At 46.8% G+C, this 19,082-nt stretch overlaps 1 protein-coding gene across 2 annotated transcripts in view; it reads right to left on the bottom strand.

Moving 5' to 3' along the window:
• TAF4 (TATA-box binding protein associated factor 4) overlaps window positions 1–19,082 on the bottom strand; it is a 142,431-nt gene that overhangs the window by 18,413 nt on the left and 104,936 nt on the right. For both annotated transcript variants that reach the window (XM_060230690.1, XM_060230689.1), the window contains exons 8-15: window positions 17,161–17,403; window positions 14,900–15,047; window positions 11,542–11,656; window positions 9,820–9,989; window positions 7,310–7,440; window positions 4,010–4,135; window positions 680–736; window positions 398–517 (exon numbers count right to left, since the gene is read on the bottom strand). In XM_060230690.1, the coding sequence (XP_060086673.1) occupies window positions 398–517; window positions 680–736; window positions 4,010–4,135; window positions 7,310–7,440; window positions 9,820–9,989; window positions 11,542–11,656; window positions 14,900–15,047; window positions 17,161–17,403 (1,110 nt within the window). The remainder of the gene's footprint in view (window positions 1–397; window positions 518–679; window positions 737–4,009; window positions 4,136–7,309; window positions 7,441–9,819; window positions 9,990–11,541; window positions 11,657–14,899; window positions 15,048–17,160; window positions 17,404–19,082) is intronic.

The following is a 19,082-nucleotide window of genomic DNA, read 5'->3' as shown; positions in this document are numbered from 1 at the left end:
TCAGTCAAGGTGCTGCCATGATGATGCACAGGTTGAGCTTGGATTGGGCTGGTGGTGACGGAGGAACGGCAGATTCGGGAAGCGACGGCCACTGTCAACCAGGAGGGAGGTGAACTCTTGAGGTGTGTGTGCACCCTCCCCTCCTGTGCTGCTCCAAGCAGTCAATGGATGGCTCAGCTGGAGAAACAGCTCTGTGATGCACATGGGATCATATTGAGGATACTCTGCTACAGGCACAGGTGGTTTGTTATTCTTGCCCATTCTAGCAGCGATCTTTTTCAGGAGGCAATGGTGAACCTCTCCATTTCTAAAACAGGGGGGGGGGACTGCACCTCAGCTATTAAGAAGCCTAGGACGCACAGAGTGTGTGTTATTCAAAAGGAATCATGAGGTTTACCTCCGTCCCTGGTCCAGCGCCTGGAGAGTCCACTTTCCTCTTCTTTCTGGGACCGATTGCCGCCAAAGCAGTTTGGTTGGCTTCCCTCTGTCTCATTTGTGCTAGTTCTTGCTGCTGCATCTGTATCAAAAACAGAAAGTCACGATTCGGCTCTGTAGCTGTTGCTTTTAATTTGCCCCTTTTTTTGCCATGCAATTTTTATACAGCGGAAAACGGTACTGCACGTATAGTGCTATGGTGGTCAATGAAGTAGATGATAATACAAGGACTTTGAAAACATACCTCCTTGGCCTTTTGTTTCAACCTAAGCTGTTCTGGATCTTCTTGTCTAGATCGAGACTGTGTTGGTTAAGCATTTGGATAGTAGAGGGGGAGAGAAAAGAACAAAAAGAGGGGGTAAGACAGAGCAGAAATGTCTTCAATATGCTTTGGCTATGTCTATTCACCCTTTAATTATATTCTTTTCCCTGATCAATATTTTACATTATCACATATATTTTGCAACCTTGCATATTTTATTTCTTTGTATAAAAAAACTCACAACCCAAACCGAGCCAGAGCAGCGTAGTGGCTAAAGTGTCAGGTCAGGCTCTGAGAAAGCCCGGTTTGAATTCCTGTGCTGCTATGATGGAAGTGTGCGGGGTGACCTTGGGCCAGTCACACACTCTCATCAGCCTAACCTACCTTACAGGGGGTTTGTGAGGATAAAGAAGAGACTGGATTTACACCCCACCCTTCACTCAGAGAGGCTTACAACCCTTCCTCTCCCCACAACAGACACCTTGTGAGGTAGGTAGAGCTGAGAGAGCTCTCCCAGAACTGCTCTTGAGAGAAACAGCTCTGAGAGAACTGTGGCTGACTCCAAGGTCACTCAGAAGGTGCAAGTGGAGGAGTGGGGAATCAAAACCTAGTTCTCCAATATTAGAGTCCACGCACTTAACCACTACACCAAACTGGCTCCACACCAAACTGAGGGGAAGAGAATAATGTAAACTGTGCCATGTCCGCCACTGAGGAGAAAAATGGGATATTGAAAAAGTAGATAAATAAGCCACTGCCAAAATGCAGACTTATCTGCCCAATGCCCTGTAGGCTACTGAACTTCAAGGCTAGGTTAAGAACATAAAAGAAGCCATGTTGGATCAGGCTAATGGCCCATCCAGTCCAACACTCCGTGTCACACAGTGGCCAAAAAAACTGCCATCAGAATGTCCATCCGTGGGGCCAGGACACCAGAAGCCCTCCCACTGTATCCCCCCCACCCCAGCACCAAGAATACAGAGCACCACTGCCCCAGACAGAGAGTTCCAACAACACGCTGTGGGCTAATAGCCACTGATGGACCTCTGCTCCATATGTTTATCCAATCCCCTCTTGAAGCTGGCTATGCTTGTAGCCACCAAGGGCATCAGTAACAGCACGGGACTGGGAAGAAGAGGAGGAAGATATTAAGTAACCCCGCCCCCAAGTTAGTTCTCTCTCAACTCGGCCAGTCCCGTAAGAAAGAAAATGGCCAGAGTTTTTTTCCTCCTTCAACCAGACCCTAGCACTTCTCAGGCATGTAGGCTGCTTCAGAGCCATTAAACACAACAGAGGGACCCCCCCTTTTCCTCCGCAAATACATGACCACCTTAGATATAGGCCGACCTCTCTATATAATAGAAATTCACAGGCTTAAATTGGTTTGGGAATAGGACGAATCAAGCAGACCTCCGTTCACATCATTTGACGCACACACTCTGGGGCTCAGACAAACCCTTTGGTATCTGGGTAGGGATTTGAGCCTCCCTTCCACCCCGTGCATTACTCCTGGCCTGAAATGGCTCTTTCAAGCTGTCATTTGTCTTGCTTGGGGCAAGTGTACAGGATTCAGGACTTACAGGCCAGCTCCGAAAGATGGAAATTCTACAATGCCACTGAGAACACTGCACCAGGAAGGATGCCTGTCTCTCTCTCCTCCCCCTCCCCTTCCACCCCAGCACTGCAGTTCCAATCAAAATTTGGCAACGGCATGCTTGGTTTTTACGAACATAAGAGAAGCCATGTTGGATCAGGCCAATGGCCCAACGCTCTGTGTCACACAGTGGCCAAAAAAAACCAGGTCCCATCAGGAGGTCCACCAGTGGGGCAGGACACTAGAAGATCTCTCACTGTTGCCCTCCCCACAAGCACCAAGAATACAGAGCATCACTGTCCCAGATAGAGAGTTCCATCAATATCCTGTGGCTAACAGCCACTGATGGACCTCTGCTTCATATGTTTATCCAATCCCCTCTTAAAGCTGGCTATGCTTGTAGCCACCACTGGGGGCGAAGGGAACACTGCTGTTAGTCCCATTCAAACAGCTCCCAGTGCCTCATGTTTGATCCTGAGGTCCCCTTTTTTATTTGCTTCATTTTCACCCCACTTTTCTCCCCAATGGGGACTCAAAGCAGCTGACTGAAAATCTGATCCCAGGGCACAGCTGAATTTAGAAGGACTGCATCTACACATGGGTGAGATGCTAAGATACTTGTCCCTTGCTCTGTAGTGAAGACTTGCCCTCTGGTGCTGCATATTGTTTCTCTCCTTCTTTTAGAACAGGCAAGGAGGGTCATCAATAACTGAGAAGCAAGGGGGTATGAAATGACTTATTGTTCAGTTTCCCTATCAAGGGGAGTACAAAACCATCTTTCTCTTAAGTTTCATGCTATCTGGAGGGATGGGAGGATTACTGGGTGGATGGTAATGTTACAGGATTGCAGGTAAGGGCTGGGATCCAAGGTGCATCCTACTGCGCCCCCCCCCCACATGTGCAAAAATGTGAAACTTGCTACTGCAGGAAGTGGTAGCAGCTACAGGCATAAACAGCTTCAAGAAGGGACTGGATAAACATATGGAGCAGAGATCTATCAGTAGCTATTAGCCATAAGGTATAGCTGGAACATTCTGTCTGGAGCTGTGATGTGTATTCTTGGTGCTTGGGGGGCAACAGTGGGAGGACTTTTGGAGTTTTGATCCTGCTGGTGGACCTCCCGATAGCATCTGGGTTTTGGCCAGTGTGTAGCACAGTGTTGGACTGGATGGGCCTTTCACCTGATCCAATGTAGCTTCTCTAATTTTATATGGAGCAAAGGTCCATCAGTGGCTATTAGCCACAAGATATAGAGATGGAATACTCTGTCTGGGGCAAGTGATGCTCTGTATTCTTGGTGCTGGAGGGGACAACATTGGAAGGACTTCTGCTGTTCTGCCCCACTGGTGGACCTTCTGACAGCACGTGTGCCATTGTGTGACATGGAGAGTTGGACTGGATGAGGTACTGCCCAGATCCAACATGGCTTCTCTTATGTTCTAAGTACCCTAGCTTTTTTCCCTTGTTGTTCTGCCAGAGGTCAGATTCTCAGTTTTGGGAGTGGCTTCTGGCTGCTCTACCACCAAGAGGGCAGGTGTCTAGGGAGCCCACCATGCTGCCTGTTAGTGGCCCTAAGACGGTGTCTGAGGTCCAAAAGCGGTGTGGGGTCTATAGTTTATAAAAGATCCACGGCCCAAAGAACCAAAGCGCCCCTCCTGCTTTGACGCCAACTGTGACACTTTGCCAGTCTATTAGGGGCAAAGTCCCCAAGCACTTGCCTTTGCCGCCCGCATTAAAATTTCCCTTTCTTGTTCGTCTTTCCGCTGTTTCTCGATTTGATCAAGCTGCTCAAAGAACTTGAGCTGCGCCCGAACGTCGCTCGCGTGCTCGTATCTTTCATCGTCCTGCAAAACACGAGCAAAATGCTTTTCGTTAGAAAGTTGAAAGGGAAACAAAAAGCCACTCGCTAGTAGCGTGAGGCTAAAGGAGAAGATTGTGCATATTATCGAAGTTCACATGTTCACTTAGTCATCTTCAAACAACCAGTCGAAGCAATTTTTTCCCCCCGTTTAATTCCCCAGCTTTTTGTCCTAGTCTGTGATCTCATCAGGGTTTCACATTTTAAGCAGTATTTTCCAACTAACTCTTCTCTTTCAGAGAATGTTTTAAAAGTACAGTTTATTTAAGGCACTGGATCCCACCAGGGCATCTAAAGTGTATTTGACATTTATCCTACAGAATTTATCTCCTCCCAGAGCTCAGAATTGGAGAACAGAAGAACAGGGCCACTGGGTTATACAAATGGTTCATCAGGTCCCAAATTTTGCATCCAGCAGCGGCCATACCTGGAGAAACTGTCTAACAACACAGACTTAAAGAGAGCAGCACCTAATTGTCTGCCATCTCCAGTTTTTGCTAGTCGTTGGATGTGTAGATTCTCTAAGCTGAAGTGTGCCTTGCCTGGACAATAAATGGCATCTTATGTTCCCATTTGCCCAAAGTTCAGCCTGTTACTTTCCACAGACCTTGTTTTGGAGCGGCTAACAATGCTAATTTTAATAACTGCAAAAAGGTCAAAGGTCAGTTTCATACCGCACGGAGGGGAAAATGCATGACTGTTGCACATTTACTCTGAATGGGCTGCATTGTCTGCTCCCTTTGTAACACACTTTTGGCATTGTGGTATGCAATGTCTTAAACGGTTTTGTTTGGGTTTGCATTGTTTGCAATGTTCCCCCTCACCCCAGTGCATTCTTTGTGGGATATCTTATGCCGGCCGAATTGTTTTTGAAATTTTGTAACCTGTCTTGAGTCTGAAGGAGAAAGGTACATAAGTGCTGTCAAGTCACGACTTATGGAAAGACCAGCAAGAGCCTTTCGAGGCAAGTGAGAAGCAGAAGTGGCTTGCCATTGCCTTCCTCTGCAAAGCCTTCCTTGGTGGTCACCCATCCAACTAACCAGGGCTGGCCCTATACTGTCTGGCACCCTAAGCAAGGTAACTTCTGGCATCCCCTTTGCACTGATAACATCACCGAGTCACATGGGAGGGGTGCCCAATTCGGTGCCCCAGAAGGCTGGCACCCTAGGCAATCATCGAGTTTGCCTAGTGACAAGGCCAGCCCTGTAACTACCAAGCCTAATTAGTTTCCGAGACGTGACAAGATCAGGCTATACCATGCTGCCTGCCCTCCCCCAAGGAAAGAGCCCAACTATAAATGAACTTAAATTATAAAATAAGTCAATAAATAAAAGTTATGATTGCCAAATTATGTGCACGTAGTATTGATCCTCCACCCTCATCCTATAGGAAGAAGGACACTCCAAGACGCTTTACAGCTGAAAAATTCCCGCTACCCAGAAATCCCATCTTTTCTGGATGACTGGGCAAAGGGGCAAAAGGGAAGGTGCTGCATATTTTTTTCTGGCAGCTGATCGAGAGGCATACGCAAGAGTGCCTTTTGGCAGCAAAGAGTGCCTTCTAATCTAGAACAAAAAACCAAAATGAAACAGTGCCCTGGGTATCAAGATTTTGGGAAATCCTGTTCTGTGTACTGAACACTATGTATTCTGACCCCCTCCCCCCTTTGATAAGCTGAAGCATACCAAACTACCCTTAGGACCATGTTTCCTGCCCCTCCTCAAGGAAGGGCACATTTCAATCCCGGAGGAAACCTCAGGGATTCACTAAGACCGAGTGGGAGTGGGCCAAGGCCAGCCAGTCACCTTCACGGGTTTCTCTAGCCCAGTATTTCCCAGCCTGTGGGTTAGGACCCAAAAGTGGGTCACACAACCAGTGTTCCCTCTAAGTTGAGTTAGTGTGAGCTAGCTCACATATTTTTGGCCTCTGGCTCACATATTTTTCTCTTAGCGCAGGAAAAATAGCCCCAGAGCAAACTAATTTATGCAGTGGCTCACAGCTTTAATGCCAGCAGCTCACAAAGTAGAATTTTTGCTCACTAGACTCCATGCTCACTAGACTCCAGGGGACATTGGTCACAAGGCCTCTGGAAGTGGGTCACAGGCTAATCCTCCCTAGTGGACGCTCCCGTCATCATTTGCATGATTCTTTCTCTCCTTATCCTCCTTGTCAACTTCTCACATTCTTGCCTTCCAACTCCCTTTTCAACAATGGGGGAGTGGGAATCTGCCTGGCACCCACTAACTTCACAGCAGTGGCTGGAAGAAGCTGCAAAAAGGCTGAAGAGTTGGGTAGGAGTTATTCAGTGTATGGAAAACCAAGCGGAGGAGGGAAGGAGGTGTGAGCCACAGGCTGGGAGACATTGGCCAAGGGTTAAAAAAAAACCCCAAACCCTTGGGTGGGCCCTAGGTGGGTCACCATACCAAGTAAATATGGACTTGTGGGCCACCGTACCAAAAAAGGTTGGGAACCACTGCTCCAGTCTAAGCTGAACATTGCCTGCCTCACTAACCATTCTAATGGCATATTTAAAGGATAGGGGAGGTAGGGGCACAATTTATTTATTTTATTTTATTCTATTTGTATCCCGCCCTCCCCTGACAGGCTCAGGGCTGCTAACAACAGTTAAAACAACACAGTATTAAAAAAAGCATCACAATAAAATCATTACAATCCTTTCATACAGTTTCAGTTACAGTCCCTAGAATCCAAGATGGCGATTGGATGCTAGCCCTTTGGGGAAGGCTAGCATGAGCCTGATCAGAGAAGAAGAAGAATTGCAGATTTATACCCCGCCCTTCTCTCTGAATCAGAGACTCAGAGTGGCTTACAATCTCCTATATCTTCTCCCCCCACAACAGACACCCTGTGAGGTGGGTGGGGCTGGAGAGGGCTCTCACAGCAGCTGCCCTTTCAAGGACAATCTCTGCCAGAGCTATGGCTGACCCAAGGCCATTCCAGCAGGTGCAAGTGGAGGAGTGGGGAATCAAACCCGGTTCTCCCACATAAGAGTCCATGCACTTAACCAGTACACCAAACTGACTCTCGCAAGTAGGCGAGGGAGGGAGGGAGGGAGTTCCTTGCTGCCAGGAAATCCATTTAGAACGAGGTTGAAATAACACTTGCTAGTGAACACTCACACAACAAAACAGACAGTTACCTTATAAGAAATATTCCTTTGCTGTGCAGTTTCCGATACCTTCTCAACCAGGTTTTGTAACCTTTGTTGCGTGGCGTGCGATACGTAGCTAACTACATCAGGATGGATTTCCGTTATTCCATGTTTTTTGCCTGGGTTTCAAAGGAAAAAAAGTTTAAAAAGCGGTTGGTAACCAATGCAAGTCACTGCAGCTAATTCTGAGGTGGGTTTCCACGTATACGCATGTTAAACAGGTCTATAGCAGCTGAATGTGAGAACTGACTCTGTTGAAAAGAACATCACTTAATGCAACCTGGATCCTCCTCCTGTAGAGGCTGACCTGGGGATGGATCATTCACACAATCATGCCATCTAAGTGACGAGCAAGCGTGTGCAAACTAAGAGACCTGTGGGCCAGGTTCATCTTTGGTATCTTTCTCTCCGCTGTAACTCTGCACTCTGATCTGTCATACGCTGATGGGGCTAATATCCTAAGATTCTGACGGCTGAATGGAACATGCACCCAGAGAAGGCACTTAGTTTCAGGTGGGTCGCCATGAGTCCGGCAGCACCTTACAGATCAACAAGATCTCTCATTTCTCCACTCCTCCACTTGCAGCTGCTGGAATGGCCCCAGGTCAGCCAAAGCTCTCGCAGAGCTGTCCTTGAAAGGGCAGATTCTGTGAGAGCTCTCTCAGCCCCACCCACCTCGCAGGGTGCCTGTTGTGGGGGAGGAAGGTAAAAAAGATTGTGACTGCTCTGAGGTTCAGAGTGAAGGGCAAAATATAAATCCAATATCATCATCTTCATCTTCTTGGCACTTTGACTCTCAAAAGCTTATACCTTGCAAATATTGCTCTGTAAGGTGCTGCTGGACTCCAGTCTTGCTCTTCTGCTGCAGACCAACATGGCTACTCACCGGAAACTAACAAGCTTTCCAAAGTTAAGGTCTCCAGAGTCAAAGCTCTATCTGATGGAGCGAGCTTTAACTCGCGAAAGCTTATAACCTTGGAAAATTTTGTTGGTCTTTTAAGTAGATATTGAAGAAGAAGATATTGGATTTATATCCCGCCCTCCACTCCGAAGAGTCTCAAAGCGGCTCACAATCTTCTTTACCTTCCTCCCCCACAACAGACACCCTGGGAGGTGGGTGGGGCTGAGAGGGCTCTCACAGCAGCTGCCCTTTCGAGGACAACCTCTGCCAGAGCTATGGCTGACCCAAGGCCATTCCAGCAGGTGCAAGTGGAGGAGTGGGGAATCAAACCCAGTTCTCCCAGATAAGAAGCCGCACACTTAACCACTACACCAAACTGGCTCTCTACTGGACTTGAATCTTGCTCTTCTAGCGGACAAACTGTATTACTTAAATAGTAGTGATTATGTTCATGTTTAACTCTACTGCAGTTTTAGTATGAGACGTGCTTCATGACCCTTAACTGTGCTCAGTGATCCAGGTCACCTAACAGTTCCAGTCTAGAGACTATCAGCTGGTATTAGACACATCAAAGGCCGCTTAAAGGCTCTGGGCCGTGCCAGGATTGAATCGAATGTCCCATCTTCCAGCTGCGAGGCTGGAACTATCGCTCACCATTTGTCAAGTAAACTGCCATTTGGAAACAGACAGCTGCTGCTTTTGCAAGAAACCTGGAAGTAATCTCCCATAACAGGAAACAGCACCCAAATGGGAGACCTCAGTGGTACGTACCTATATGGCAAATATTTTGAAGAAAAAACGCTATGTTTTTTAGCTTGCACAATACATGCTATATGAGCTAACAAAAAGGCACCAAGTCAGTGCACTACAAAAGCGTGCCAAGTGCAGCAACTTCTTACAGTACCTCACAGAGAGCACAAGGACAAAACTTGCACCTATCTCATATACCCTGTGCAACCGTGCTGACGTATGCCAGGATTAAGTTTCTTTCTTTCTTTATTAGATTTATATCCCGCCCTCCCCACCGAGGAGAAGTTCTGGGTGTAATCAGGGCTCTTTTTTTTTTAGCAGGAACGCACAGGAATGCAGTTCTGGCGGGCTTGGAATCAGGGGGTGTGGCCTAATATGCAAATGAGTTCCTGTTGGGCTTTCTCTACAAAAAAAAGCCCTGGGTGTAATCATACTAGCCGAGCCACTGTCACATTTGGCATCATCTACTTATTTGCTGGCTCGTGTGATCAAACTGGAGGACTGTGGAATTTGAAATCAAGGGACAAGCACGCGTTGGTTGATTCGCACTGTGTTTTAGGGCTGCTCTGCATGATGCGCTTTCCCAGGGGTATGCCTCAAGACTGTCTCTACACTTAAAAGTTCCATTTGTGAATGAGATGAGCTTGTGTCTAGAAAGCGGCGTGCCATATGGGGATCGCTGTCGGAGAGAAAGCACCAGCTGCAGCTCTCCCACTGGGTATGTGTTTGGTGGAAAGCTTTAGTTTGCTGCCACGTAAGGTCCCAGCAGTCCAGAGCTTAAGCAGTTTACAGAGAGATTTAACAAAAATCTGCATGTGTCAGGTTGCACGAATCGTCAGAAGCCTACCTATTTCTAGTATCCTTCTTTGCAAAGGTGCTGGGAGAAGAAAGGTTTCGTCTTTACACGATCTAGTTAACGTGCCCACCAACTCGGAATTGGTAGCCAATATACGCGCACTCTCTTCTGATAGGTTGACGCCCGCCATCGATGCGACATCGTTAATATCGTCATCATCCCTTCAGAAACAAACAAACAAAAATCATTGCAATCAAGATCAATCTTTCACTTAAAAACAAAAGGACAGCCAAGAGTTCATGAATTGGGTTTGCAAGCCACCCCCTCACTCCTGTAAGAGGGCAATTCCAATTCAAAATCAACATGCACTGAAGCACAAATTGTATTCATGGGGCAGCAAAATGGATTTCAGACAACAAAAATGAAGCAAACCCAAGCCAAGGAGTTCAATTTTGTGTTTGTTTACTAACTATACCAGAAGAGCCCCGTGGCGCAGAGTGGTAAAGCTGCAGTACTGCAGTCAGAGCCCTCTGTTCACGACCTGAGTTCGATCCCAGCGAAAGCTGGTTCAGGTAGCTGGCTCAGGGTTGATTCAGCCTTCCAAGGTCAGTAAAATGATTACCCAGCTTGCTGGGGGGGAAGTGTAGATGACTGGGGAAGGCAATGGCAAACCACCCCATCAAAAGTCTGCCGTGAAAATGTTGTGAAAGCGACATCACCCCAGAGTAAAAAATGACTGGTGCTTGCACAGGGGACTACCTTTACCTTTACTAACTATACTGCTATCATCAAAACCTGGCTTAAATTAAACATTGTCAGTAACTTATTGAGGTTACAGAAGAAGCGGAGAAGTAGACAGAGTCCAACCGAGTCATCAAAAGCTGCTGTTATTTATGATAAAGATCATAATTTTAAAAGTAAGCAAGAAAGGTTTCAGTTATGGAATATTGATGCTTTCTTGTTGGGACTAAAAGGCAGAATACACTATTTGTGTCACAGGAAGAAACCAAACTGAAAATGAACAAGGTTCAGATATATATCAGGCTTAGCAGGACTGTAGCACCAGATTTTTTTCAGTTAGGAGAATTTTACTGATGGGGCGGGGGGGGGGGGGGGAGAAGATTACAGAAAATGATGGAAAGAGAAGGGTTCCAGTATAAAAGAGTGGACATGGAATGCAGGAGGAGGAAGAGGAAGAAGACGACGACATTGGATTTATATTCCGCCCTCAGAGTCCCAGAGCGGCTCCCAATCTCCTTTACCTCCCTCCCCCACAACAGACACCCTGTGAGGTGGGTGGGGCTGAGAGGGCTCCCACAGCAGCTGCCCTTTCAAGGACAGAGAGCGGCCTACAATCTCCTTTACCTTCCTCCCCCACAACAGACACCCTGTGAGGTGGGTGGGGCCGGAGAGGGCTCTCACAGCAGCTGCCCTTTCAAGGACAGCCTCTGCCAGAGCTATGGCACACCCAAGGCCATTCCAGCAAGTGGAGGAGTGGGGTATCAAACCCAGTTCTCCCAGATAAGAGACCACACATTTAACCACTACGCCAAACTGGCACTCAGAGCTGCAAGCATATTGTCTGACAAAGTAAGCAGGGATCCCACCAATCAGCTAACCTGCAGTCTTGCCAAGAAGCCGGACTGTTTATCGCCAAAGAGCTGCAAATCCTCCACAGCCATCCCTAGCCAGCATCCGTCAGCATTATCTCTAGCGGTCCCCTCTTGCCCGTGTCATGTCTTTTAGCACAAATACACACCGGAGATTCCTTACCTAAAAGAGCCTCCCCCGGGTTCTTTGAGTTTATTTTTCTGAGCAGCTGCTGCTTGGGTTGAAAGAGTAGAAAGAGCTTTGGTTCCAGGTAATACTGTTTGTTTTACCACAGGGACTGCAAGGGACAGAGGCGGGGGGGAAGAAAACAAGATTGATACTCTTAACACAGCAGCGGAATCAGCAGAAACTACGCAAAACCGAGAGAAGGGCAACAAATTTGTGCCGACTGAAGAAATCGGCTTTTGCGGGAGGAATTTTAAAAGGGAAAGGATTAGTGTGAAGATACACAAACGCACACTGCTGCCTCAAACGCATTGTCTACCTCAGCAGTCGAGCAATTTGAGATGTCTGCACACAAATTATTAGAGCACACAACATTATCTTTAGAAAGAGACCATTGTTTCATAATAAAGAGAATGGATAGCGTTTTATGAACATTATCTTTTTACATATCCCTGGTACCTTTAAATTAGCGGTGTCAAACATGTGGCCCAGGGGCCAAATCAGGCCCCCAGAAGGCTCCTATCAGGCCCCTGAACAACTGCCTGTCATCTGCTTCCTTTTCTCCCTCTCTTGCTTCCTTCTGCATTACAGCTTGCTTTGCCAAGCTTGCACAAGAGCTACAAAGCAAAGCCTCTATTTTCTCCATTGGCTAAGGTTCCTCCCTTGGAGAGAAAGGGGGGAGGGATAGCTTGCTTTGCCAGGCTCTCTCAATCTCACAGCAGAGCTACTGAGCGAAGACTCTCTTCCTTCTATTGGCTGAGGCTCCTCCCCTTCCTGGTCCCCTGGGGAAGGAAGGAAAGAGCCAGAGCTTCCTTTGCTCCGTTTCCACCATTGGGAAAGATACAAAGAAAGCACCTTTAAGACTAACAAGTGCTAATGTTTTAAGCATGTTTTATTTAAGCTTTTAAAAATCCTTTGTGTTTGTCTGTGTCCTTTATAAAGTTTGTATCCCCGCTACCTGGCATTACATTTTATGACACACATGGCCTGGCCCAACAAGGTCTCAATTATGTCAGATCCAGCCCTCGTAACAAATGAGTTCGACACCCCTGCTTTAGGTCAAGGTGAGGAGCTCTTTTAGTCAGTCTGTAGCAGCAGAAAAGAGCAAGACCCTAAGCAGCACCTTAAAAACACTAAAAAAAATTTGTGGCAGGGGAGGAGCTTTCTAAAGGAGTGAGCCGTGACTCACAAATACTCATGATCCTGCCGCAAATTCTGTTAGTCTTTAAGGTGCAACTGGGCTCTTGTTCTTTGCCACAGGTATTTTTAAATCATTCTGGCCTCTCACCAAACAAGTAAATATTTTTCAGAGCCGACACAACCCAAGTCTCCTGATATCGGACTTAAACTCTACTGATGGCATCGAGCATGTTAAATTTCAATAATTAATTTTTCCACAGGAAATTAAGACAGGTCTAGAAGCAAATTTTGAGTCAAGTGTCAAATCAGAATCAAGCATGGATTCTTTTATTTTTTAACCTCTCTTTCAAAAAAAAAAAAATTCCGCCTGCAATTCAAAAAGAAAACTGCTTTCCTCCCATTAGCACAATAAACAAACAACTGCGCACAAGTAAATTTAAACAAACTCTATTTCTTCAAACAAAATACAAAGACACCCTGTGAACAATGAAATTCATAAGGGGTAGGTTCTATGCCAGTAGTTCACAAATAGCCCATAAATCCATGTGGCAACTGATTTCCTTTTGCGTAGTAGAAGAATCAAATCCCCATGAAAGAAGGCTCCAAAGGTTGGTATGTCCTTAACATGTTTGTCGACTTCCTGGTACACGTTTCACATCACAATGCTTTCTCACAGAGCCAGTCCTGTTCTGAATTTTTAAACAAGAATATTTTTCCACTATAAAAAAAAAATCTTGTTTAAAAATTTAGAACAGGACTGGCTCTATGAGAAAGCATTGTGATGTGAAACGTGTACCAGGAAGTCGACAGATACGTTAAGGACAAGTTTGTTTATTGTACTCTTGTACTTTGCAGCCACTTTGTTTCTTTGTTGTTTCCTCCCATTAGCAACACGTTTTCTGTGAAGATGCTGCATCTTTTGTGAACTTAGCCACAAATGTCCTGCTCGTGAATCGATCAGGGACTGTCAGGGGAGCCCTCGCTAACGGCTGCTATTTCCCAAGTGCAATTTTAGGACTGAGCACTAGGTGGGGCCTTGCTCTAAGCAGAACAAATCCCATCAATAAAGAGAATGCAAGTTGCACCTTTAAGATCAACAAAGTTTTATTCAGTATGTAGGTTTTCGTATACAGGCATACTTCTTCAGACGAGGAGAAGAAGAAAACGACTGCAGATTTATGCCCTGCCCTTCTCTCTGAATCAGAGACTCAGAGCGGCTTACAGTCTCCTATATCTTCTCCCCCCACAACAGACACCCTGTGAGGTGGGTGGGGCTGAGAGGGCTCTCACAGCAGCTGCCCTTTCAAGGACAACCTCTCTGAGAGCTATGGCTGACCCAAGGCCATTCCAGCAGCTGCAAGCGGTATTAGATTATTCAACTGAAGCATTTAAATGCTACAATATTTAAATTTGGGTTGCTAATTAATTGGGGGTGATTAATTTATGGGGTTATGAGGGTTTAGGGGAGGGTAAGGGATTAGTCTTTGCAATTAATTGACTAAGTAGTAAATTGGTAGTTGGGATCAATTTAATTGTTGAGTTTAGTTTAGTTTAATTAGGGATCTGTAGAGTGAATAGAATAGATTAGATTATTGCGGGGTACATGTTAGTTGGACCAGCTGGGTCCGATAACACTGTGTGGGGAGGATTATGTCTGGGTCAGGGATTCTGGTTATATGGTTAATGGTCCTGGGGGATTTCAACGTCCATGCTGATGATGTGGCGTCCATACAGGCACAAGACCTAGTGTCTTCCATGGAGACACAGGGACTCAGCCAGATTATATCGACCTCCACACACCAGGCTGGGCACACGCTGGACTTGGTTTTTGGGGCAGGGATAGCATCTGATCTGATATCTGTCGTTCCAGTTCCAATAGTCAGATCATTATGCCCTGAACGTCCAATTTGACTTGCAGCCTTCCTCCTGTTTAGGCAAAGGGCAAATTTATGCTTGCCCGCAGAGCCAATTGGACCCAGAGTGGCTTCAAGAAGCTCTGCGGGATCCGATTCCCCCCTGGTGGGTCATTAGATGAGCTAGTGGAGGACTGGTATTCCCGGTTCTCCGCCGCCATCGACAACATCGCCCCCCGGCGCCCTCTTCGTCGCCGTACCAGATCGGCTCCATGTTCTACTGCTTCAGACCACCATGGTGGCCCACCTGGATCTACCCAGAACCAATTCCATCACCCTAAAGAGAATGCGTTCTGTCTTACCTGTCTGAAGCGGGTTCAGCTGAATTTGCTGAGGAGCGGTAAGCATAATACGGTTGTGCGGTGGTCGCAAGGCCACCATTGGGGTCTGTGTCAACGTCACTTGCGGAGGCCTAATCAACGTGCCCGGTTTTTGAGACTGCTGGATGACCTGAAAAATTCAGGGGGGAGAGGAGAAATTAATGCTGCTGAAGCAGGTGAGAACCCAATTTTTATTTATTTCTCAGATTTATATCCTGCCCTCCCTGCCGAAGCAGGCTCAGGGCGGCTCACAACAGTCAAACTAAAACAATAAAACAGTAAATAAACAATTAAAGTTTTAACAATTAATTAATACCAATTAGATCATTTTAAAACAGTTTAAAACGATTTTGGTGCTAGTGTTTAAAACGACTTTGGTGCTAGTGTTGATTTCATTAAGTTCAGCGATGTTGGGCATCTACTTATACTATAATACAGCTAAAGGCAAGTCGAAATAGGACTGTTTTACAGGCCTTGCAGAACTGAGCAAGGTCCTGCAAGGCTTGAGGTCCAATAGAGCAGCGTCGCTCAGACAAACATTCTTTGCAAACAGCTGACTTGCTAAGAACGGCCACTCATTCATTTTGCTTCTGAAGCGCTTCAAACATTTGATTCTTCTGTAAGACCCCTCTGGCTAATATAACAGTGGATTCAGCAGTAACATATTTGAAGGGGTTATTATAACAACCAGGGGTGGAATTCTAGTAGGAGCTCCTTTGCATATTAGGCCACACACCCCTGATGTAGCCAATCCTTACAAGGTTCTTTTCTGTAAGCTCTTGGAGGATTGAACTTAAGAACCTAAGAGAAGTCATGTTGGATCAAGCCAACGGGCCCATCCAGTCCAACACTCCGTGTCACACAGTGGCCAAAAAAACCCAGGTGCCATCAGGAGGTCCATCAGTACGGCCACAACACTAGAAGCCCTTCCACTGTTGACCCACCCAAGCACCAAGAATACAGAGCATCATTGCCCCAGACAGAAAGTTCTAAGTTCCAGCAATATGTTGTGGCTAATAGTCATTGATGGACCTCTGCTCCATACGTCTATCCAGTCCTCTCTTGAAGCTGTCTATGCTTACAGCCGCCGCCACTTCCTGTGGCAGTGAATTCCATGTGTTGGCTACATCAGGGGTGTATGGCCTAATATGCAAAGGAGCTGCTGCTAGAATTCCACCCTGGATGGTGTGCTGTAAAGTCAAAGCCAACTTTATGACTACCTGTAGCATTTTCAAGGAAAGAGATGCTCAGCGGTGATTTGCTTTTGCCTGCCTCTGCACAGGGATCCTGGACTTCCTTGGTTGTCTCCCATCCAGGGGGTAACCAGGACCAACCCTGCTTAGCTTCCAAGATCTGACAAGATCAGCCTGGCTTGGCCTAGTCTAATGTGGAGTGAGCATTTTATTTTCCTGCAAACACTGGGCTTATGACCAGTGTTCCCTCGAAGGTGAATTAGTGTGAGCTAACTCGCAGATTTTTTGTCTCCAGCTCACACATTTTTGTCTTAGCTCAGGAAGGATGACTCCAGAACACACTAATTTATGCAGGAGCTCACAACTTTAATGCCAGTAGCTCACGAAGTAGAATTTTTGCTCACAAGACTCTGCAGCTTAGATGGAACACTGCTTACGACCCGTTTTATACAACCCTGAGGAAACATCATCTTCTCATTTATGCTGCATGCAAAGTTCCTTTTTTCATTATAACAAAGCCCTAGTATTGGTAGTGGGTGAAGTCTGTTTAAAATGAAAGTTTAGTAACTTTCCACTTTATGCGGCTGTTGGGGGAAAGGGGTATTTGCTGGTGAATAACAAGCGCATGGGCCTTCAATATGAATTTTAATATCAGGGAGGTGCCAGTTTTTGATACTCAATTGATACTCAATTACACCAATTACTAGCAAAGCTCTAGGAAGACCCAACTGTGCTAGGAAGAAGATGATGATGATATTGGATTTATATCCCACCCTATACTCTGAAACTCAGATTCTCAGAGCGGTCACAATCTCCTCCACCTTCCCCCCACCACACACACAACAGACACCCTGTGAGGTAGGTGGTGCTGAGAGTTCTCACAGCAGCTGCCCTTTCAAGGACAACTCCTACAAAAGCTATGGCTGACCCAAGGCCATTCCAGCAGCTGCAAGTGGAGGAGTGGGGAATCAAACCCGGTTCTCCCAGATAAGAGCCCGCACATTTAAGCGCTACACCAAACTGGAAGCAACCTGTCTCCGCTTGACGTACCACCTGCGTGGGCTGCCCTTGTTTGCCAACCCCGACTTGCGTTGGCTGTGTCAGGCTGATGACCGGCTGCTGCAAGGTGCTCGTGACGGTGGAAGTGGTCTTCCCCGCCGTGCGCTGAATGGGGCTGTTCAGCATCACAGCTGTCAGAGTGGTCGTGGGCTGCGTCGTGGGCTGCTGCTGCTGGCTTTGCTGAATGAAAGCCGCAGAGTCCGGAGTCAGCTGTCTCAAGGCAGGTAAGCTCCGCTGTGGAAAGAAAAGCAGGGAGGGAGGAGAGAAGCTACATGTGTTAGCGCTGTGGTGCAAGCGTTCACGCAGTTTGTCAGTAACAAGCATGAATTCCTTGATCCCAGTCGAACTAGAAACATACAGAATGCGTAAGTGATCCGTAAATGCAAGCCTCCGTAAACATGGTCCCCCTGTAACATCTCTGTTCACGAAATGTCCAGATAGATATTTGTTTCTGGGCTCAAATCAGAGGTGCTGGTGACCTTTAAAGCCCTTCATGAGTAAAATCCACAGACCAGGGGGACTACCTGTTGCTGTCATCATCACATATATATTTACTGCTCACAGACCATTTGGTCATACGCAGATGGCAATGAAACACAAAATGCATCAACAATATAGATTTTATCATCTTTTTTTTTTACAAAATAAGCATTTAGAATCGGCAAAGGGCACAACATAAAACATCGTTCCCCGTTTGCTTAAAATCCTCCTCTTGCCTCTTAAATCTGAACACTCCCAGAAGAAATTTTACAGCTGAAACTGTGATGGTTAGATCAGAGGCACCAAGCAAAAGCTGGAGCTTATTTGCCCCAGGCAGATCAATATAGAAAATTAATGGGTCGATAAACTGTTTTCTTTAGTTATACCTTTGGCAAACAAAAAACACCTGTTGCTATGTAAAACCAAGCATCCCCTCCCCTCCTCTGATCAGCAGCTACCTGCTGTGCTGCCTTCCGGAGTGCTCAGGATGAGTTCTGCCTGCTTTTTCAGTGGTGGCCCCTGTAACAGACTGTGAAGGATTAACGCCTGGGCTCTCTGAGGCATTAACTCTTCCACAATCCGTTACAGCCTCCAATTCTGTGGAATGGCTTGCCAATCTCTCTCTCTCTCTCTCTCGGCTTGGCTTCGCGAACGAAGATTTAAGAAGGGTGCAATAGTCCACGTTTGCTGCAGGCTCGCTGGTGGCTGACAAGACCAATGCGGGACAGGCAGGTCCGGCCACAGTGGCTGCAGGGAAAAGTCTGATTTGGGGTTGGTGCTGTAGCAGTGCGATTCTTCCTCAATCTCCTTTTGTCCTCAAGACCAGCTATGCGTGCGTTCTCAAAGGCAGAGACAGCCTGGTGGATGGTGTGCCTCCATGCTTTGCGATCTGAGGCTAGGTCAGACCACTGGTGATGGTTGATGTGACAGGTGCTAAGGGATTTCTTCAAGGAGTCCTTGTACCTCTTCTTTGGTGCCCCTCTATTTCGATGACCGGTGGAGAGTTCGCCATACAGGGCAATCTTGGGAAGGCGGTGGTTTTCCATCCTAGAAATATGCCCTGCCCAGCGCAGCTGCGTCTTCAACAGCAGTGCCTCGATGCTGGTAACCTCTGCCCGCTTGAGGACTTCAGTGTTGGTCACAAAGTCACTCCAGTGGATGTTGAGGATGGTGCGAAGGCAGCGCTGATGAAAGCGCTCAAGGAGTCGCAGGTGATGACGGTATAAAACCCACGATTCGGAGCCATAGATGAGGGTTGTCATCACAACCGCTTTGTAAACATTGATCTTTGTGCCTTTTTTCAGATGCTTGTTGCTCCACACTCTTTTGTGCAATCGGCCAAATGCACGGTTTGCCTTTGCCAGCCTGTTGTCAATCTCCTTGTCGATCTTGGCATCTGAGGAGATGATGCACCCCAGGTAGCTGAACTGCTG

Source organism: Heteronotia binoei, chromosome 2 (assembly GCF_032191835.1).
Source record: "Heteronotia binoei isolate CCM8104 ecotype False Entrance Well chromosome 2, APGP_CSIRO_Hbin_v1, whole genome shotgun sequence".
In the NCBI taxonomy this organism is placed as follows: Eukaryota; Metazoa; Chordata; class Lepidosauria; order Squamata; family Gekkonidae; genus Heteronotia; species Heteronotia binoei.
This window is presented reverse-complemented; position numbering and strand designations above follow the sequence as displayed.